Genomic DNA, 22,276 nt, shown 5'->3' with positions numbered 1-22,276 from the left:
AAAGAACAGTCAAGAGGGTTGACTTGGCTCCAGATTTTCTCTAAGTAAGTCATCAAGGGTGTGTGCAAAGACAGAATGACAAAGACATCCACTGTAGCACTGTTTATAATGGGGGGAAACTGGACATAATCTAAGTGAACAACAACAGGCAATTGGTTAAATAGTAACACAACCGTACACTGTTGTACTACATTGCCATTGAAAATGATGATGAATGTTGAATCTTCCTGTCCAGGAAATTAAATTAGATCTAAATAAATGGAGAGATATACGATGTTCATGGACCAGCACACTTAATATTGTTAAGATGTCCGTTCTCCCCAAATTGATCTACAGATTCAATGTAATCTCAATCAAAATCCCAGCAGCCTTGTTTGTAGAAATTGCCGAGCTGATTCTAAAATTTATAAGGGGACTTCCCTAGTGGTGCAGTGGTTAAGAATCCTCCTGCCAATGCAGGGGACACAGGTTCAATCCCTGGTCCAGGAAGATCCCACATGCTGTGAAGCAACTAAGCCCGTGCGCCACAACTACTGAGCCTGCGCTCTAGAGCCAGCAAGCCACAGCTACTGAGCCCGTGTGCCACAACTACCAAAGCCCGTGTGCCCTAGAGCCCGTGTGCCGCCACTACTGAAGCCCCCGCACCCTAGGGTCCGCGTGCCGCAACTACTGAAGCCCATACGCCTAGAGCCTGTGCTCCACAAGAGAAGCCACCGCAATGAGAAGCCAACGCGCTGCAATGAAGAGTAGCCCCTGCTCGCCGCAACAAGAGAAAGCCCGTGCACAGCAATGAAGACCCAACACAGTCTAAATAAATAAATAAATATTTTTCATTTAAAAAAAATAAAATAAAATTTATAGGGAAAAGCAAAGGACCTAGAATAGCCAAAACAACTTTTGAAAAGAACAAAGTTGGAAGACTTATACCACTTAAGACTTCCTATAAAGGAAGTAATCAAGTCAGTGTGGCATGGGCTCAAACACAGACATACAGCTCAAGGGAACAGAGTAGAGAGTCTAGAGCCACACATTTGTTGTCAACTGATTTCCAACAAAGGTACTGATATAATTCATTATTATTTTTAATTTTGGCTGTGCCAAGTCTTAGTTGTGGCATGCAGAATTCCTAGCCGCGGCATGCAGACTCTTAGTTGTAGCGTGCGGACTTCTTAGCTGCGGCATGCAGACTCTTAGTTGTGGCATGTGGGATGTAGTTCCCTGACCAGGGTTAGAACCTGCTCCCCTGCATTGGGAGCGTGGAGTCTTACCCACTGGACCACCAGGGAAATCCCAAGGTACTGATATAATTCAATGGGCAAAAGATGATCTTTTCAACAAATGGTACTGGAACAATGATATCCATATGGTAAGAAAAATGAACTTTAACCCCTACCCTACATATCGTATACAAAAATTATTTAGAAATGAATCACAGACTTTATGTAATTGGTGGTCAGTAGAGGGTTTACAAGATCTTCCCTTTCTTCTCATTCTTTTCCATGGTTCTCAAAGAGTTTGGTTGTTTGAAAGTACACTGTTGAGCTTTCCAGTTTGATTTCTCATCTTCAAATTGATGACATTTTCCCTCCAATTCTTTGTGCAGTGCTTCCAAATTCTTTTGCATTTGCTCATGGCACCGCTGGAGCTCAGCTTTGACGTCCTTCAGCTTTTGAACTTTTTCTTTGGCCTTCATCTCCAACACCTGCTCCATCTCCAACGTCATCTTAGCTACACGCTCCCTTCTTTCTTCTTCCATTTGTGCCAGGGGGCTCTTAGGAAGCTGCCTTTTGTTCTTGTTGTTATCAACTCCACTGTAAGTCACAGCTGCAGGTTTTCTGCTTCTGTAGCTCTCATAGTGCACGTTACCAATAACATTTCTCAGGTCCTGCATGTGTGTTCTTAGCAACGTATTTCTTAGAATTGTCAAATCCCAATGTTCACCACTTTTAACTTCAGCAATACCCCAAGGATACTGCCTTCCTCTGACCCTTTTGCCATTAACCTTCATGACAGTATTGCTACCTTCCACAGCAAGAGGTAAACAGTCCTCCATGTTTTTAACAAGTTTTTATTTTTCATCATCATCTGTTTCTGGAAATTCACGTATTTTAATTTTATAGTTTTGGGTTTCTTTCATCATCTGTTTTCTAAACTGTTGGCACTTCTCTGGTGTGAGCTTTGGCAATGAGTGGGATAATACTCACTTTTTCATGCACTTCATAAACTCGATATCCAATGGTTGAAGTCCATGTCTTGAAGGAGCAACGAAGTGTAAACAACACTGCATCTTGTTGTCCAGCGCCTAACGTCTGTTCACTCGAGATTCTGCACGTAGGTGGTCCTCGCATGTGCTATCAATGCAGTCAGTAACAGGCTGTCAGCAGTTACTATGCCCAACTGCATCTCCAAACCCCAGGGCATCAACTATTGTGAGCAGCAACTGAACACCACCTTCTCTGAAGAAAACTTTGGATTGTTCCACCTATACGGTCTTTTTTATTCTATGGAAGGACCTGGATGCTCTGGAGAATACAAGTCCGTGAGGAATAACGAGTTGGTTAATGTAGAACCCTAAGTGTGAATTCAACCGCTCTCTTCACTGATTGCTGTATACTTGATGTGGGAGACCTACAAACCCCACGGAGCCCTCAAGGTCCGTCTGCTGAGCCACCACCGCAGCCCCGGACCTCACCCTGACCCTTCCGTTGACCAACAGCCCCTCCAGGACCCGCCTGGGCACGGAACAGCCCACCAATTCTCCGGATCACAGACTCTAAACAAACAAATTACAACTCTGAAACTTCTAGAGGAAAAAACAGAGAAAATCTTGCCAACTTTGAAGCTGGCAAAGGTCTCAGGGCACAAAAAGGCATTAATCATAAAAGGAAATATTGATGAACTGGACTTTTTCAAAATTAAAACTTTTTCTTTTCAAAAGATGCTGTTAAGAAAATGAAAAGACAAGCTACAGGCTGGGAGAAAATGTTCACGAAACCTGTATCTGACAAATATCCAAAATATATAAAGAACTCTTACAACTCCCCAAAGGGTAAATGGTCTAATCTTGTTAAACGGACAAATGATTGAACAGACACTTCACCAAGTAAGAACGGCCAACGAGCCCACGAAAACACGCTCAACATCATCTGCCATCAGAGACACGCAAGTTAAAACCATGAGATAACATCTCACACACCCAAGAATATCCAAAACTAGTAACATACGTTACCAGCTGTTGCTGAATTTGTAAAGGAATTCTCATATATTCTGATAGTGTTAAATGGTATAAAAAGCTTTGGAAAATAGTTTAGCAGTTTCCCACAAAGTTAAGCTTATACTTATCATAGGATCCTGCAATTCCTCTCTTAGATATCATCCCAGGAGAAATGAAAACATGCATCTACACAAAGACTTGTACACAGACACTCATAATAGCTTTATACATCATAGCCAAAAACTGAAAAGACCCTAAATGTCCAACAAACAGGGGACTGAAGCAAACTCTTGGTATTTTCATATCATAGAATAATACATGGCATTAGAAAGACCTACTGATACACACAGCAACATGAATCAATTCCAGACACATTAAACTGAGGAAAAGAAGTGAAAGAAACAAAAAAGTACACATTATATGATTCTACTTTTATGAAATTTCAAAACAGACGAAACTAATCTGCAGTGATAGAAACTGGATCCGTAGTTGCCTGGGGCAGAAGGTAAGGCTACACTGCAAAGAGGCAAGAGAGAACTTTCTATGGTCTTGGAATGTTTTAGATGACATTATGCGAAATGAAATAAGCCGGACACAAAAGGACAAATTCTGTACGACTCTACCTATATGAGGTCCCTAGAGGAGTCAAATCCATAGAGACAGACAGTAGAATGATGGTTGTCAGGGGTAGGGGGAATGGGGAGTTGATTTGTGGGTGCAGAGTTTCAGCTTGGGGAGATGGAAAAGTTCTGGAGATGGACGGTGGTGATGGTTGCATAACATTGTGAATATACTTAACGCCAGCGAACTGTACACTAAAAAATGATTAAGATGGTACATTTTATGTTATATGTATTCTACTGACGTTTTAAAACTACATTAAAATACAATAACTTTTAAATAAGTTGCATAAGAATACATATAGTATGACACCATTAAAAAAATTTTGAAAAAGCTGGGACGGGGTATAATGAAGTAAAATACTCAATGACCAGGAAGGACACTGGTCCCCACTGGTGCCCTGCCATGCTGCTCAATGTATCTCTCCCTCTCTCATCCTTCAGTTCTCAGCTTCATTGTCCCCTGACCAGGTACCCTGGCCACCCCACTGAAGGCAGTCCCACCCTACCCCACTACTCTCTTTCGAGAAAGGCCCTCTGCCCATCCTGGCCCATACTTGGCATGCTTTATAATCATTTGGGTCATTTATCCTTTTTTTTTTTTTTTGGCCACACTGTACAGCAGGCAGGATCTTAGTTCCCAAACAGGGATTGAACAAGGGTCCCCTGCAGTGGAAGCGCAGAGTCCTAACCACTAGACTGCTGGGGTTTTTTGTTTGTTTGTCTAATTCCTATCTTTCCTCAAGAATGTGAGTCCCCCTAAGGGCAGGGATCTGTTTTATGCACTGTTGTATCCCAAATACCTAAAACAGCACCTGGAACACAGTAACTTCTCCGTAAATATTTGCTGAATGAATCGGAGGTCAAAAAGCTATACAGATGTAAACTATTATACATAGAATGGATAAATAAGGTCCTACTGTATAGCACAGAAACGATATTCAATATCCTGTAATAAACCATAATGGAAAAGGAAAAAAAAAGTCAAAAAGTTATAAAACGCTGTTATAGTAAAATTCCATTTTGGTAAAATAATTTTGTTTTTGCACCTACAGAAAGGGTGCCCTCCTCATCTCTGGGAGGATGGAGTCATGTGATTTCTTTTCCTCCTTTTTTGCTTGTCTGCATTTTCTGCAACGAATTCGTGTTGCTTTTGTAACGTAGACCCTAATAGGTTACTTTTAAGTATAATTTTTAAAGTTTCGAAAATAAGGGCTTCCCTGGTGGCGCAGCGGTTGAGAGTCTGCCTGCCGATGCAGGGGACGGGTTCGTGCCCCCCGTCCGGGAGGATCCCACATGCCGCGGAGAGGCTGGGCCCGTGAGCTATGGCCGCTGAGTCCGTGCGTCCAGAGCCTGTGCTCCGCAACAGGAGAGGCCACAACAGTGAGAGGCCCGCGTACCACAAAAAGAAAGTTTCGAAAATAAGAGGAGCATGTGTCCAGCCTCTTCGGTATGTGGGGTTGCCCCTCTTGCGTCTGTCCGTGCTTGTCTGCAGACTCCTGGGAGCACCCTGGGCAGGAGAACCTCATCCCTTGGAGCTCTCCAGGCCCACAGCGTGTGAACAGGACACTTGAGGGCCATTTCAGAGAGGGGCAGCAGCTCCTGAGTGGTCCCGGAAGCCCCAACAGAGGAACTGCCTCAGCCGCTACCTGGATGGCTTGAAAGTACAACTCGTCACCTTGTGACTCATTCGGAAGATTTGCTCTTAACACCTTTGTTTTTGCCTCATTAACTTCCACTCTGGATTAAAAATTTTCATCTTCTCCTACCTATCCTGCAAAGAGAAAATGGCATTTTTGTTTGGTTTTAATGAAATTAATATTCACCTCCATAGAAGCTGGAAAACACAGACAAACATAAAATGAAATAAAAATCACCTGTAATCCTTCTATACAGAAAAAAATTTGGTTACTGCTTTGGTAAGTCTTATTCATATGTATGAATATATAAATTTTAAAACTAAACCAGACTATGACAGATATAGTTTGTATACAGATTTTTTTGGTTTATATTATATACGTTTCCCACATCACTAGACTTCTTTTCAACAACTTCATTTCTAATGGCTGAATAACATTACACCACATACAATTTAAGCTCTACAATACCTTACTTAACCATTCTCCTACTGTTGGACACTTAGGATATTTGTGTGTGTGTGTATGTGTTTTGTTATTAGATATATGGCAGTAAGGAATATTTTAGAATATAAATCTTTGACTACATCTTTGACTACAGGAAAAATTACTGGGTCAAAATGTGTGTTTTGAAGGCACTAGATATATATTGACAAATTTTCCTCCAGAAAGATTATATAAATTTATGTGCCTCTCAACAGTGTATGAGCAACATAGAAAGTTTAAGGTTTACTAACATTAGTTAAAAAGTTAATGGTTAAAAATCATTTTATACAAATAGACCCACAAACATAGAAAACAAACTTGTGGTTACCAAAGGGGAAATTAGGAGGCTGGGATTAACATACACACCCTACTATATAAAATAGATAACCAACAAGGACCTACTGTATAGCACAGGGAACTATACTCAATATTTTGTAGTAACCTATAAAGGAAAAGAATCTGAAAAAGAATACATATATATATATATATATATATATATATATATATATATAACACACCTAGATATATATATACCTACATACACACATATATATACCTATGCACACCTATATATGTATGTATGTATAACTGAATCACTGTGCTGTACACCTGAAACTAACACGACATTGTAAATCAACTATACTTTAAGTTTTAAAAAATCAGTTTAAATACAGGGAAATGTCAAGTGGTAGTACCAAAAACTTTGGGTGCTGAATAGTCCACGCAGGACCTGAAACATCTGAAGTGCATGAGTCTGCAAGGATCATACTTTACTGATCCCAGCCGTCTTAAGTTTTTCATTTTGTTTTATCTTGGTCCCCAACCAACACTGACCTCCTTAGGGTGATGGGAAAGAAGCCAGGCCCGGGCCCTGCCCTCATGGGGCACAGAGTTCCCTGTTTCAACACCAGGGCACCTGTGTGCAGCCACAAAGGATGCTATAATTACTAACGGGAGCCACCTTCCACTGTGCTCTTACTACATGTCAGTTGCTCCACACCCATCATCCCCGGAGTTGTCTGTAATCACACAAGGCAATTATGGAGACAGCTAGCCCTGAGTTCGGCTCCTTGCTCTTGTCACTTGCAAAGACAGCAACTAGGGTAACTGAGAGGATGAAGTGGGGCAATGCATGGGAAGGATTTTTTTTTTTTTTTTTTTTTTCGGTATGTGGGCCTCTCACTGTTGTGGCCTCTCCCGTTGCGGAGCGCTCCGGACACGCAGGCTCAGCAGCCATGGCTCGCGGGCCCAGCCGCTCCGCGGCATATGGGATCCTCCCGGACCAGGACACGAACCCGTGTCCCCCGCATCAGCAGGCGAACCCCCAACCACTGCGCCACCAGGGAAGCCCCATGGGAAGGATTTAATGACTTCTGATCACTTGGACTTGCAGGGCGGCTCAGAGTTTGTATTTATCTGCACAGCAACAAAGTTCAAAAAATGCTTAGTACTAAAAATTGTGTTACTGGCCATGTTTTATAGATCTGGAAACTGAGATTGGTAGGAACATAAGTCGCATGGCCTGCATCAGCTTTTCACTCAGGGCTCCACTGCCCAGGACAGTGCAGGCCGACCAGCCCAGCCGAGAAATGTATAATGTCCACCAAGTATGACACACAGCAGGTGACTAACGCAGTTCTGGCTCTCAGTGACACTTCTAAAGATCCAAGCTCACTTCCTGGTGCTTTTCACATCAAAGTAAAGCCCTGAAAAGAGACCCAAGGGAATGGTGCAAATCCTTAAATAGGGCTCCTGTCCCAAGGCAGCCAGCACCTCTGCTTCTAGGCAAATCAATTCCCTTTCTCAACACAGGCTGAGAAACTGTTCCAGAGAAAAGGCACTAAAAAGACTTGACAAAATTGGATCCTGGATCAACGGGGAAAAGGACATTAGTGGAACAACTGACACATTTGAATATGGACTACATATTAGATAACAGTATTTGTTATGGACCCAGTTGAGTTCCCCCACCAATTCATATGTTGAAGTCCTAACCTCCAGTACCTCAGAATGTAATCTTATTGGGAGATAAGGTCTTTAAAGAGGTAATTAAGTTCAATGAGGTCTTTAGGGTGGGCCTTAATCCAACCTGACTGGTGTCCTTATAAGAGGAGGAAATTTGGATACACAAGGAGGCACCAAGGATGCACCCAGAGAAAAGACTGTGTGAGGACACAGCAAGGAGGTCACTGTCTACAAGTCAAGGACAGGCCTCAGAAGAAACCAAATCTGCTGACATCTTTATCTTGGACCTCCAGCCTCCAGAACGGTGAGAAAATAAATTTCTGTTGTTTAAGCCACCCAGTCTGTGGACTTTATGGCCCTGGGAAACTGATATAGTATTACATCGATGTTAAAGCTTCTGAAGATGAAAACCATTTTCTGGTTATGTATTACAGTGTCCTTGTTCTTAGATAATTCCTCCTGAAATATTTAGGGGCAAAGGGTCATGATATCTGCAACTTACTCTTAAATAGATCAGCAATAATGATTCTGGTGATAATGAGTGTATAAACATATTAATAATCGGTGAATACAGGTGAAGGGTATAAGTGGGATTTCATTTTATTATTCTTTTCGCTTTTCTATAAGTTTGATGTTTTTCAAAATAGACACTTTTGAAAGAGTCCCTTTAATTCACTTAAGTTGGGAGCAGGGAGGGATCTTTCGGAAAAAGTAACCCTAACTCAACAGCAGAAGCTCGAGTGCCTACTCTGAGCTAGGCACGATGCCCGGCACTTCACTACACACTCTTGGGTAAGGACCAATGTTTCTCATCTTATGGAGGAAGAACGGAGGCTCCAAGATAGGAAGCCACTTGCCTGAGACCACAGAGCAAGGAAGCGGTGCAGTGGGAAGTGAGCCAGGTGGGGTCCGCCTTCACAGCCCTTCCCACCCTTCCCTCTGTGCAAATAAATGGAGTGCACATGGTAGGCGTTTAATAAAGACTGAAAGGGAAAGATACCTGTGTTGCTGAGAGGCCTGGATGCAGGAATGGGCCCTCTTAGAGCCGCGGCTCCGCTGTGCTGTTGGAAATCACCGCCCACAGCCAGCGCCCGAGATGCCAGCCAGAGGGGTTGCGCCTCCACTACGGCGACCCCAGGGCACCTCTCCCTCCTGACCCATCAGACCCACCTCCTTTCTCGGGGATGAGAAAGCAGGAAGAAAGGAGGCAGGCCGGTAGGTCTGGCACTGAGCCCACCCGTTGCAGGCCCCAGATGAGACTTCCAAGATGCTTCATCCTGAATAAGGGCAGGCATGTTCCCCCTCCCCGGGGTCTGCACGGAGTGACGGGGAAAGTAACCCACCTCAACCCTGCGCAGGAGCGCAGGCAGTGACGCAGCACATCTGGGCCTGGCAGAGCTGCTGCGACCAGGCCTCAGGCGCTCATTACTCATCACTTTCCTAGGGGTTCTGGCTACATCCTCCTGCAACCTAAGAGCCCAGTTCCTCAGGATGGGAAGGTGATGCTACCAAGCCCGCCCCCAACACAAGGACCCCACCTGCCCTGATCCCCACCACACTGGCCACCCCACACCCCACACACCTGTGCCCACACCCCTCCATGCTGCCCTCCGCCCCATAGAACACGTATCTCTTTCCTCCCTCATGCCTTCTCTCCATTCTACTTCCAAGCAACCCCATTTTCCCCAAATCCCAGATACATCCCTTCCTTTAATCAGTCTTAATTCACTAAGTCAACCATCTTTCCGACTCTCAAAGCAGGACCCTCAAACCTCCTTCCCTGCCAAGCCCTGCCTGCCACCGCCCAGAGTGGCCCGGTGTACTGGAACGGGTACTACTAGACCTCACTAAATCCTCACAACCACTCTGGAGGTCGGGCAACATTGAGAACTAAATCCATCTCCACCTCCACCACTAAAGGAGAAAAGACGGAGGCTCAGAGAGGCGAAGTGACTGGCAGGGGGCCACACAGCTACTGAGCAGCTGAGCCAGGATTCAAACCCAGGACGGCCTGCCCCAAAGTCAGCGCTCTGAACTGTCGGCTCTACCAGCTCCCAAATAGCCCTGGCCAGACTGGAGTGGGGATGACCTTTACATCCTTGAACCCACACCCCCACACCCCCAGAGTAGCTTCCCCTGGCCTCCCTCACGAGTACCTCTTCTGAGTCATTCTTCACACAGCACTTTTCTGCTCAACTTAAATTCCTTAAGTTTAGGATAACATCTCTTCATGGTCCGAAACCTGGTACTGCACTTTGTTCCGGGGTCCAAAAGAGTCTGTTAATGGGGTTTGTGGCTGCCCCACGCTGGCAGTTCCTGGGGCTTAACGGGTGGGAGGCAGTGACTGGCCACAGTCACTGAGAAGCTGCAAACCCTGGAGTAGGTCTAAGCAGAAACTCAGACTAGGACCCCTAAAACCACCAAGCAGGAAAGGATCAGAGAGGTTCATGCCAAGGTCACACAGCCAGTAAACGGCACAGCAGGGACTCTGGTGGGGAAACTGGCTCAGAGAAGGGAAGTTTCCTGGCCAGACTCACACAGCAAGCTGGCAGAACTGGTACTTGAACCCAGGGCCTATAATTCAGTCCGCTGCTTTGTCATGTTACCCACCAAACCGCAAACCAGAACACCAACTTAAATTAGCAAGTCAACCCTCCCTCCCACCCAATTCCCTTGTCTTGCTCTATTTTTTCCTATTTCCATGGCATCACCTTCTAACATACTTACATACTTATCATGCTACCAGAACACAAAGTCCACTAGTTCAGGAGTCTTTAGTCTCTTTTGCTTCCTGATATTCTTCAAGCACCTAAAACAGTGCCTGCTCCATATACTGAAAGCTCAGTAAATAGCTGCTGAATAAGTAAACCAGTCTAACAAACATTCACTGAATACTTGCTATGGCCAGGCTGTGAACTGCAATCATTTTGCTGGATCCCAAAGACATGAATGCTCACTGACACAAGCCCACATTTCACCTGGCTCCACAAAGGAGCCAGCACACTAACCCAAACACAAGCCAAAGCTGGACATTTCCTTCAGGAACCAAGCTCTCAAACCAAACTAAGACATGGTCTATCTCTGAACCGAAGAGAACCCAGATTTCCCAGAGGCTCCCTCTGAGAAGCAGTTTCATCCCATCCCCAAAAAGGCCCAGCAAAACTCAAGAGGATCTGCAGCCCCTCAGCCCAGCCACACGCTGCCAGGTTCACAGCTGCCACTTTTCAGCATTACTTTTGCTAAACAAGTCTCAATTAGATCTGCTACAGCCCAGGAGGTTATCAGTGGTCTTGGCCAGCGGGGACAGTGCATCTGTACCAGATGGTTCTCCCTGCGATGTCAGATGAGGGGGATCCAGAAATGTCCTTGGCCTTGTGGCCCTCTCCTTAGTGCTGTCCAGTACCCCTGGTGGAAGTGCTGCTGGGAGGGCAAAACTGGAGCCAACTCTGAGAGCGTGAGAGCTGCAGACGTCGACTCCCTGAGTTCCTGCAGCAATTCCCAAGGAGCCTCTCCTTCAGCCACCACGGACAAGGTGCCCAGTGATTCCATGTGCATCTGGGTTTGGCTGAACCAGGCTGCAGAGGGCAAGACTTGGAGGCTTTCAAACTATGGTTTTTCATCAAAGCCAAAAGGCTGTTCCAACAAGCCCTGAGTCTATTTGTCTCAGTCCAAGGAAGAGAACAACAACCTCCAAGGAGACTGTTTGAGAGAAAAGTAAGGCATTCCAGAAATGCTGCCCTGCTTCAGAATGGTCTTCCGGAACAGGGAACCTGCAGTAAACATTTACTGAACTCTTTTGTGCACAAGGTGCAGCAGAGGTAGGCCAGTGACTGATTCCTGCTCCACCTTCCAGCTGTGTTACCTGAGGCACATGCTGCCTCTCTGAGCCTTGGTGTCTTCGTTTGCAAAATGAAAAACAGTGACTGAATCTTTCCTAGGATTGTTGGATGAGTTCAATGAAATAATGCTGAGTCCAGTGCCTGCCACATAAGAAGTGCTTAATAAGAGGCAGTTCTTGCAAAGGAAAGGACAGACAGTATATTGAGAAAAGAAAAATTAATAAGGGCTTTCTAGACGTCCTGTAAGCCATTATTTATGCATTTAGGTATATCCTAAGCGTCTGTTGATGCCTGATTTTTCAAATAAACTTAATCCTCTCAGCATCTTCGGGTAGAAGGGGCGGAGGCCGGAGAGACAGTCCTCGTGACAAAGGACGAAAACAAGGCCCCCGAAGCGGCCAGGGAAGCTTCCAGGGAAGCGGCCAGGGAAGCTTCCAGGGAAGCGGCCAGCAAGCACCCTCTACCCTCAAACCCTCCCGGGTGGGTTCAAAACACCAGACGCGACTCTCCTCGGGGAGAAGTGGCTGGAAGTGATCATTAGCGGGGCAGTCGGGGCTGGTACTTTAATTCATCACCGCTAAGAAATGGTCATCTTTTGTCCCTAAAGAAAAAAGTGCCCGTCAGGGCCCAGACCCCGGGGAAATACAAGTCAGCGCTTCGAGACGCCACACACGTGCTTTAAACGCTGGGTCAGGCCAAGGCAGAAATAAAAGAGAAAGCGGCCCCTGTTTCGGAGAAGCAACGAGCCCCTGGGGGCTCGAAGTGGGCTGCTGGGGCCCGAGAGGATCCCCTGGGCGCCGGCTGGAGGAGGGGACAGGGCGGTGGCGGCCAGGGTGGGGGGGAGGTGTCCCAGGCTCAGCTCACCTGGCCGCGGCGTTCTGCGTAACAGGCAGGGCCAGGCCCCGCCGGCCCGTAGCTGGACTGGGCTCGCCCCTTCTCGAAGAGACCCGGCCCCCTGAAGCAGCTGGCTGCTGCCCGGAACTCACCTGCCGTAGCAACCGCGCCACCTCCGCCTGTCAGTCAAGAGCGCCTTCCGCGGCTCAGCGCAGCGCAGGGTCATGAGGCCCGGCCGGCCGCGCCCCGCCTCCTCCCCCTCGGCTGCCCAATCGGGAGAGGCCAACGCCAGGGGTAGGGGCGCGGTCAGATGAACGGTATGGGCCGAGGGCGGGGCCTGAGGGCTTGGGGCCGGACCGGGCCGGGCCGGGCCGGGCCGGGCCAGGAAGGGGCCGGCGCTCTGATCTCACTGCTGAGCGCCGGAAGTATCCTAGATCTCAGCGCAGGGGCTCGGCGGCTAGATCGTGGTGCTGGCGCGACTATGCCGGTCACCGGGAAGACTTTCCGCCGGCGCCAGGCCGACTCGGAGTCGGAGGAAGATGAGCAGGACTCAGAGGAAGTTCGGTGCGTTTGCGGCGGGCTTCCACGGGGCAGGAAGAGAGAGGCAGCCTAGGGGGACTCACCACCGGCCAGGCACCTTGTTGACAACATTGCTAATTATGAGCCGGGTTGTTATCCCCTTCTGTGAAGAAATTGAGGCCCCTAGGGATGAGACCGCCGCCCCAAGGTCTCATGGTTGGGAGAGGTGCCCCTGGCATGCACAGCGGTTCTGACTCCCGTTGGTGGGTCCAGACGCAGAGTCACCCTCTGGACCGCTGCGGGCAGGCAGCGAGGCAGGGATGTCCCTCGAAGGTGCCTTTTGACTTGAGTTCCGTGGAGGGTCTCTCAGCCTGTGCATTTTTTTTTTTTTTTTTTTTTTTTTTTTAGATTAAAACTGGAAGAGACCCGAGAGGTGCAGAACTTGAGGAAGAGGCCCAACGGGGTGAGGTAGGTACTGCGTGGGGGAGAGGACCCGGAGGAGGAGGGCATGACCGAGACACCACCTACCCCGACTCCCCCATCCCCACCCGGTCGCTGTCACAAATATCTCCTCAGACATAGCCCCTTCTCTTGACACACTTCACACCTTGTACTGCCTGGGGAGGGGTCCAGGCGTTTTTTTGCAGATGTTTAACCAGGACATGCCCCGAGCCTTGTGAACTTGAAGTTTGCTCCAGAGGTACAGAAACAGGTCATTGATCAGTGTTTTTATTGTCAAATGCACACTGTGATTAATTGTGACATGCACACTGATTGTTAAGAGTTTGGGGAAATTTAGAAAAGTATAATCATGAAAATAAACAGTACCCATAATTCTCCCATACAGAGGTGATCAGTGTTAACATTTAATGTTCTTCTCCTGTCTGTTTTCTCTCTTTTTTGTAAAGACGATGAACAGCTTTACTTTTATTCTGTTGTTCTTCGGTAGTCCCCTCTTATCCACGGGGGCTATGTTCTGAGACCCCCAGTGGATACCTGAAGACTGGGTAGCATTGAACCTTATGTAGGTTATTTTTTGCTATACTGATGGGTGGGTAGTGTATACAGTGTGGACACTCAGGACAAAGGGATGATTCACCTCCTCTGTGGGACGGGGCAGGATGGCAGAGATTCATCACACCATTCAGAACAGCTGGTAATTTAAAACTTACAAATTTTTTATTTCTGGAATTTTCCATGTAATATTTTTGGACTGCAGATAACTGACACTGTGGAAAGTGAAACCACAGATAAAGGGGGACTACTGTACTTTCAACTTATGATATTGTGGGCATTCAACCACATTGTGGGTAATTTTTCCAAAAACCTTTTTAATATCTGCATAATATTCTATCAGATGTACATATCATAATTTAACTTACCCCTTATTTTGGGACCTGTAGATCATTTTTTAAAATTTCACCATCAAATAAGGCTGCAAGAGTATTTTCCTGCATTTGTCTCCAGCTTCATTTTCCCTGAAGGCATAATCTTAGAAATGAGATTTCTAAGCCAAGATAATGCTAAATGACTTTACAGGAAAATGTACCACTGACGTCACCACTACCCCCACCTCCAGCATCTAGAGTGTTTCTTGGACCCTGTTATTCTCGTAGGCTTTTCCAGCCAGCTTCAGTGTTCACCCTGCAAATCTCACCCTTGCCCTAATGTTGCAACCCTAAATGTTTCTCCTTATCTCTGAATTGTGCCCTTTCTCTCTCTCTCTCCCCCACTTTTTGGCTTTTCTCAGTGCTGTAGCCCTGCTGGTGGGAGAGAAGGTACAAGAAGAGACCACTCTAGTGGTGAGTTGTGGGGTCCCCCCTGGGCAGTGGGAAGATGTGGCTGCTCTTCAGTGGATGATTGTGTTTTCTTAAAAGAAAAAAAAAAATTCCACTGCAAGTTATATAGATGCTTCTTCTCGGCTGTGTTTGCTGTCTGCAGGATGATCCCTTTCAGATGAAGACAGGTGGGATGGTGGACATGAAGAAACTAAAGGAAAGGGGCAAAGATAAGTAAGTGCAAAACTGGCTGAGAGGCAAATTCACCTGCAGCCCCTGCCTGGGTCTGTGTTCCCCCAGGGAGCTGGGTCCTGCCGCAGCTTTAATGAGACATCTTGGAGTACCCTTTGTGCTTTGTAAACGGTATGTTGTTTAAAAACAAAGAAAACAAAAACTCTTCAAAAGTTAACTTAGAGTGATGCGGGTAGGCACCTCTTATAAAGGTGCATTGTATATTAACTTTTTTTTTTTTTTTTTAATTTATCCTTGGTTGCGTTAGGTCTTCGCTGCTGTGCATGGGCTTTCTCTAGCTGCGGCAAGCGGGGGCCACTCCTCGTTGCGGTGTGCAGGCTTCTCATTGCAGTGGCCTCTCTCGTTGCGGAGCACAGGCTCCAGGCGCGTGGGCTTCAGTAGTTGTGGCGCACGGGCTCAGTAGTTGTGGCTCGCGGGCTCTAGAGTGCAGGCTCAGCAGCTGTGGCGCACGGGCTTAGTTGCTCTGCGGTACGTGGGACCCTCCCGGACCAGGCCTCGAACCCATGTCCCCTGTATTGGCAGGCGGACTCCCAACCACTGCGCCACCTGGGAAGCCGCTATATATTGTCTTTCAAACCCATGTGGAAGTTGTTTTTCTTTTTTGAGGAAAACATAGAAACAATTACAAAAATAATACAAACAATACAAAAGTGAAATATAAACGAATCTACTCATTCCCCCAAGATATCTCCAGGGGCCGTCAGGGTGCTTGCATATATTCCTAGAGTTCTTTCTATTTACATATCATATATATGTATATATTTCTTGACCATAAATAGGATGTTGTACATTTCGTTGCATACTTGTTTTATTCATGTAACATCGCACTCAGCCTCATTTAGCTGTGACTCTGAGGCTCTGCTTCACTGTTCTCTTTTTTTAGGATCAGCGAAGAGGAAGACCTCCATCTGGGGACGTCATTTTCTGCAGAAACCAACCGAAGGGACGAGGACGCTGACATGTAGGTGTCAGTCTGTTCATCAGTAAGAGATTGGGGGAGGGCTCCAGCCAGACAGAGTCCAAGATATTTTGTCACAGATGACATTTCTAGACTTATCCAAAGACAGCAAATTGGCCCCTCTCGCACCCCTGCCTCCCCTTTCCCCACCACCTGAGGCTTGAGAACTTTGAAAAACTCAAAAATTCTTTAAAAGTGTGGTTCTTGGAATTTTAGATTCCTTGACTAGTAGTGTTCCATCCCCCCAAAATTGCAGGGATAAACAATGGACTTGCCTATTTTTCATTTTGCCAACAAGGCTGTCAAACAAACTACCATCTACCATTATCTTTTTGTCTTCAAAGAACCTTACACATGGTGGGGTAGGACGGAATCTCATAATATATGTTGGTGCTTTAAGTTGAAAAATTTTAGCTCGATTTAAAAACGCAAGTCATTTTTATTTTTCTCCTTCTCCACGGAACGATGGCAACTTCGTCATCAGCCATCATGGCCCCGTGAGCCAGTGTTGGGGACCACTCATTTAAGACCACGCCCCTTTTTGAGGCCTTTGGGTGTCTCATTTCAGGATGAAGTACATTGAGACGGAGCTGAAGAAGCGGAAAGGGATTGTGGAACACGAGGAACAGAAAGTTAAGCCAAAGAATGCAGAGGACTGCCTTTACGAACTGCCGGAAAACATCCGGGTTTCCTCAGCAAAGAAGACTGAGGAGATGCTGTCCAACCAGATGCTGAGCGGCATCCCGGAGGTGGACCTCGGCATCGAGTGCGTTTCAGACCCACGGTTGTGCCCCTCTCCCGCCCCTAGGCAGAAAAGACGAGCTCTCTGCTTTCCAGTTAAAAGTTAAGGGCCTGTTTCTTAACCTGTCTCCTTGGAAACCCACAGACACAAGCTGTCTTCTGTGGCAGGCTGACATGGTTGTTGCCAGGAGTCTCTCTGAAGGGTTGGTCAGAAGTAGTTAAAGAGACAAGGGACTCTGCCTGCCGAAAACAAGAACGTTTTTATTTAGCCTTTGTTCACAGCTCTTCAGCTCTTCTCTTCAGGTCCTTGTATTCTGCTGCTTTATTCTAGCAGGAGCAATGATAAAGGCTCACCCACCCCGTGATCCTTCTTTCATTTTTACTACAAAGCATCTGCTCCAAAAGGGGATTTTTATGGAGGAAATACAGTGGTCATAATCATTTTCAGGTGTGGTAGAAAGTTGGGGGACTTCTGGGCTCTCGCTTCCTTTTTGGCCTTTCTAGCTTTGAGCCTTAGTCAGTTCACCTGACCTCCAGCTCAACTTCCTCTTGATCAGAAGAGAGTAACTCCTGCATCTCCGATGCTGGGAGAGCTCCGTGACAGACCGCAGGCGAGTTGGGGGGGGGGGCTTCCAGCCCCTTTAGTCAGTTCTGCCTGAGGCCCAGAGGTGTGATGATCTCACTGTAGTGTGGCTCCTTTCTCCCCATAGTGCTAAAATAAAAAATATCATTTCCACGGAGGATGCCAAGGCCCGTCTGCTGGCAGAGCAGCAGAATAAGAAGAAAGACAGTGAGACATCCTTTGTGCCTACCAACATGGCTGTGAATTACGTGCAGCACAACCGATGTAAGTGTCACGTCTCTGGGGAAGCAGCTTCAGCCCACGCCATTGGGTTGAGGTCCCTGGGTTCCCAAAGTCTGTCTGACCCGTCCCCTGGTCTCTTTTGGTCCAGTTTATCATGAGGAGCTCAATGCTCCCATACGGAGAAACAAAGAAGAGCCCAAAGCCCGACCATTGAGAGTGGGTGACACAGAGAAGCCGGAGCCTGAGCGTGAGTACAGCAGAGGCCTCGGGCTGCCTGGCGTGACCATTGCCCAGGGCCCGTGGAGGTGGGGAGGGACTCGGCAGGGGCGGTGCTTGGGCTTTGGGGTCAGGGCATCTGGGTTCTAGTCCATTTTCTGGACCATGGTCATGTGCCTTCCCCTTTCCAAGCCTCAGTTTCTTTACCTCTAAGATGGAGATAGTAATAAAACTTACCACTTGGGGTTGCTCTAAGGATTCACTGGGCTGTCAAATATAATACTCAAAAAATTAGAAAATTTCAATAAGCAAAAGTAAATTAAAAGTTAATCATAGTTTCGCCACCCAAAGACGGCCCCTGTTAACATTTTTATATATTTTTATCCCTCAGTATCTGTGGGGGACTGGTTCCCAGACCCGCTGCAGACACCAAAATCTGTGGATGCTCAAGTCCCACAGTCAGCCCTCCGTATCCATGGATGCGGAACCCAGGGATACCAAGGACTGACTGTGTATAACCTTGCTCACTTTTAAAAATTGTACATATGCTGTATACATACTTAATAGGATCTCACAGCTTTTTAGTGTGCTCTGGCTGTCTCTCCATGACAGTAAATACATGTTCCCTTTCAGTGGCCGTATCACGTTCTGCTGTATAGATAGATGTCCTATAGTCTAACCATTTCCCTCTGGCAGGATGCTTAGGTTGTTTCCCATTTTTCCCTATTTAATGATGATCATTCTTGCCTATGTCATGTCCTTAAGCTGCCTTCTGAGAACTCACCAAATGATCCTAATTTGTTCTCCCGCCAGCAACATCCAGCAGTGCCCTTTTCCCACGCGCTCACCAGCACCAGGCGGTGTCATCTTTCTCATCAACAATGTGATGATTCTAAGGAAATGCTAAATTTGCTGAGGCTTCTGAAAATCCAGCCTGTTGCTCTGTTTCTTCCTTCCTACTTGAGAAGTTATTTTCTGTAACACCTTAGGTGTGTAGCCTTTGATTCCCTAAGAGCTTCCTATTATTAATACCTAGGAAGCAGGGACTTTGGAGGCACCAAAGGATTCAACTCAGTCTACCTTCACTTCCTGAGTGACCTTGAGCAAATCAGCTAAACTCTCTGAGCAGAGATGGTAACATGCCCCTGCTAGGATTGCTGGGTGGGTGAAAGGAAGTCTTGCCTAAAAAGATTTAGTGCCATGCCTGGTATGTTGTCAAGCTCTCAATGAAGCGTAGCTACTGCTGTTCACCTGGTCTAACCTTGAAGTCAGCATATTTTGGCTGGCACCTGACTCCACCATGTTTATTGCTATTCACCCAAAAACAGGTACTTACTGAGGCCCTACTATGTTCCTGTTCACTAGAGTAGGCACTGGGGCTCCTGTAGGGAGTGAGACAGGCATGGTCGTCCTTGCCTACGTGGAGCTATGCCTGTTGTTGGCTTCTAGCATGGCAAACAGCTTTTCCTCTTTTCCTTCTCAGGGTCCCCTCCCAACCGCAAGCGTCCTGCCAACGAGAAGGCCACGGATGACTATCACTACGAGAAGTTCAAGAAGATGAACAGGCGGTACTGAGGGAGGCTAAAGGGGAGAGGTGCAAAGTGGGGTATAGACAGTGTCGTTCACTCCCTTTATCCCCCTGATAAAAGGCTTCCTGGACAGAAGCCTGCTCATTGGCTAGCAGACAGTTCCCAAAACAGACTCTATCCGTCCTGCTGCTTACCTGCTGGATTTTTCAGGCACTGAATTTGTAACCTTTTGAAACAATGTGTAGTTTTCCTATCTGGGGACAAACTCTATTCTTGAGAGCATTATTAAATCTCATTTGTAAATATGTTGACTTTCTCCTAATATTTGCCCTGGGTCAGGAGGAAACCGTTGTGTGTTTCAGGGCGAGATAATACCCTTTAGATTGTGGTTTTATTACTATTATATATGCAATCATGTCTCCTGTTTTCAAGTACCTGGAGTGGGGTTCAGAAATGCATCCGTCACTGTTTACAGTGGATCCAGCTGACAGAAAAATCTAGGTTGAGATCAAAGGAACACTGGTATTTTCTGACTTTTACAAAGTTATCTGTTTCTTTTCATTATGAAAGAAAAAATTTCTCATCACTTTTAGCACTTAAGTATTAAATATGAAATGGACCCAGCCTTATTGTTTGTATTGCGTCTTCTTATACCAACGCTTGGTAATGTGTTCAGAGCCTGGGGGTTGAGCAGCTCAAAAGCAAAATTCAATCACTGAGAGGGGTTTTCTCGTTTAGTTTGAGAGAAGGTGGACAGGCTCCAGTCTCTGAGCTGTCAAGTATGGCCCACCTGTGCCATTTTTCCTGAGGTAGTTACCCAGGTTGTGACGAGGAAAGAACAGGTCAGTTGACTCCTGGGCTGATTTAAAGCAGGTATTGTGTGATTAGAGAAGTGTGGCTTTGGAGTCATATCTGAGCCCTGCTCACAGCTTCCTTAAATCGTTGGACAAATCCGTTTGCCTCGGAGCCTGTTTTCTCATCTGTAAACTAGATTTTCTTCTAGCTTTTTTCCCCCTTCACTCGAATGAATGCAAGGCCCCTGAAGGCAGGAATCAGGTGTGCCTCATTTTTTTCTTGAATCCCCAGGATCGAGTCCATAGGCGATCCTCAAAATTATGAATGAATGCGTGGAAGTATCGTTACCTGGGAGAGACCTGACCAGCACTACCTTATCTAGGTGATGAAGGTCAGCATCAACAGTCATAAATCATGTTGACTGTATGTACCTTTTATATGAGGTTATAAAAATAGCACTTTATCTCTGTAAAGTATATTCCTCCCCAAAACCCGTAACTCCAGTCTAATCATAAGGAAAGGCATCAGACAAATTCCAGTAGTTGGGGATCCTACGGAAGATTTGACCAGTACCCCGCCCCCCCCACCGCGCCCAAACTCTCAAGCTCATCAAAACCGAGGAAAGTTTGAGAAACAGCCACAGCCAAGGGGAGCTAAGGAGACATGACAACTAAATATAATGTGGTATCTTGGATGGGTTCCCGGATCACAAATAGGACGTTAGGTAAAACCTAAGGAAATATGAAGAAACTTTAGTTAGTTACAATCTAGCAATATAAGTTCATTAATTTTAACAAATGTAACATACTAATGTAAGATGTTAATAATAGGGGAAACTGTGCGGGCGGAGGTGTGGTAATATGGAGCCTCTCTGTACTGTCCTGTCAACTTTTCTATAAATGTAAAACTGTTCCCAAAAATGTTTTATTAAAAAAAAAATTGGCCCCTCCAGCGGCCCCAGCGCCCAAAGCAGGCAAGGGCCGTGCCCCTCACAAAGATGGCGACCGCCGGCGTCGGAGGAGGTCCGCCCGCTACAAAGATGGCGGCCCCGGCGGGAGGGACCGGAAGTGCAGTCTGGCGGTAGCGCCGGTTTGCGGTAGGCGTGAGAACGCGCGGGACGGCGCGGGTCTGGGCATGAAGCTGGGCCGGGCCGCACTGGGCCTGGTGCTGCTGGCGCCGTTGGCGGTGCGGGCGGTGGAGCCCATCAGCCTGGGACTGGCCCTGGCCAGCGTCCTCACCGGCTACATCTCCTACCCGCGCCTCTACTGCCTGTTCGCCGAGTGCTGCAGCCAGAAGCAGAGCCTCAGCCGGGACGGTAGGATGGGGAGGGGGCTGGAGGCTGGGGGCTGGTGCTAGGGCTGGGGCGGGGGTCAGAGGCTGGGGTCCAGGAGGCCCGGAAGCCCGGGAAGCGCTGAGGCCGGCGGGGGCTGGACCCGGAACCGGAGTGCGCGATGGGGCCTGGCTCCTGGGCCACGGCCACAGGCAGACCGGACTTTGGTCGGAGACCTGCGGAGGCCAGCTGTTGTTTGGGCACCTTCGCTCAAAAACTGGGAGTGTGGACGATTGGAAACTAACTCCAGAGAGTTTTTACTCCTTCCTCGCCGGAGACGGGAAGGCTGGTGGGGACTCTTCTGGCGCGGAGCAGTGGAGGCCGAACCGCCGCCCTTTTCCTGCCGGGCGTGGGGTGGGAGGGACCGAGCGGGGATGAGGGGCTCACGCTGGTGGCGGAGGCACTGGAGCCAAGGGTCTCTTCAGGAAGGAGGGCTCGGGAACGGGCAGGACTAGCAGAGGGAGGGCCTGCTGGACCCGCCGGTCACCTGGGCCAAGTGCTTACCTACATCCGCGTCTAACTAGACGCTTGAAGAGCTTAGCGGGCTTTGCTGGCTTTCACATGAGCCTGTAAACTGGGCTGCGTTTTGCCACGTGTGTCCCCCTCCTCCCCGCCTGACTGGCTTTGTTTTTCCCAGCGCTGCAGAAGGATCTGGACAGCAAGCTCTTTGGACAGCATCTTGCAAAGAAAGTCATCTTAAATGCTGTGTCTGGCTTCATAAGCAACCCAAAGCCCAAGAAACCTCTCACCTCTCCCTA

At 47.3% G+C, this 22,276-nt stretch overlaps 2 protein-coding genes and 1 pseudogene across 3 annotated transcripts in view; 2 read left to right on the top strand and 1 right to left on the bottom strand.

Annotated features, from left to right (window-relative positions):
• Positions 1 to 1,465: 1,465 nt before the first annotated feature.
• On the bottom strand, positions 1,466 to 12,821 carry LOC103084670 (septin-7 pseudogene; annotated as a pseudogene).
• A 247-nt stretch (positions 12,822 to 13,068) lies between these two features.
• CUNH9orf78 (chromosome unknown C9orf78 homolog) lies at positions 13,069 to 20,012 on the top strand. 2 transcript variants are annotated; one of them, XM_007471819.1, is made up of 9 exons: positions 13,077 to 13,159; positions 13,523 to 13,582; positions 14,865 to 14,916; positions 15,056 to 15,126; positions 16,028 to 16,105; positions 16,671 to 16,868; positions 17,554 to 17,690; positions 17,797 to 17,895; positions 19,348 to 19,522. In XM_007471819.1, exons 1-9 carry the CDS (start codon positions 13,077 to 13,079, stop codon positions 19,437 to 19,439), a joined length of 870 nt encoding a protein of 289 aa, XP_007471881.1. In that variant the 3' UTR covers positions 19,440 to 19,522. The 2 variants fall into 2 exon arrangements, with proteins under 2 accessions (XP_007471882.1, XP_007471881.1); XM_007471820.1 differs by lacking the exon at positions 14,865 to 14,916 and having other exon boundaries at positions 13,069 to 13,159; positions 13,523 to 13,577; positions 15,071 to 15,126; positions 19,348 to 20,012.
• Positions 20,013 to 20,516: 504 nt separating this feature from the next.
• Positions 20,517 to 22,276, top strand: part of TOR1A (torsin family 1 member A) — a 9,705-nt gene continuing 7,945 nt past the window's right edge. Inside the window, 4 exon segments of the mRNA XM_007471818.1 lie at positions 20,517 to 20,570; positions 21,141 to 21,261; positions 21,264 to 21,503; positions 22,156 to 22,276. The exon segment at positions 22,156 to 22,276 is cut by the window's right edge and continues 16 nt beyond it. Of these exon segments, the coding sequence (XP_007471880.1) occupies positions 20,517 to 20,570; positions 21,141 to 21,261; positions 21,264 to 21,503; positions 22,156 to 22,276 (536 nt within the window).

This window comes from Lipotes vexillifer, unplaced genomic scaffold (assembly GCF_000442215.2).
Source record: "Lipotes vexillifer unplaced genomic scaffold, Lipotes_vexillifer_v1.1 scaffold98, whole genome shotgun sequence".
Lineage (NCBI taxonomy): Eukaryota > Metazoa > Chordata > Mammalia > Artiodactyla > Lipotidae > Lipotes > Lipotes vexillifer.
This window is presented reverse-complemented; position numbering and strand designations above follow the sequence as displayed.

Excerpts from the sequence above, each read along its gene's own strand:
- CUNH9orf78 (XM_007471819.1), top strand. The coding sequence starts at position 13,077 with ATGCCGGTCACCGGGAAGACTTTCCGCCGGCGCCAGGCCGACTCGGAG. Across the intron at positions 15,127-16,027 it reads AAGGAAAGGGGCAAAGATAA|GATCAGCGAAGAGGAAGACC; the intron begins GTAAGTGCAAAA and ends CTCTTTTTTTAG. Across the intron at positions 17,691-17,796 it reads TTACGTGCAGCACAACCGAT|TTTATCATGAGGAGCTCAAT; the intron begins GTAAGTGTCACG and ends CTTTTGGTCCAG.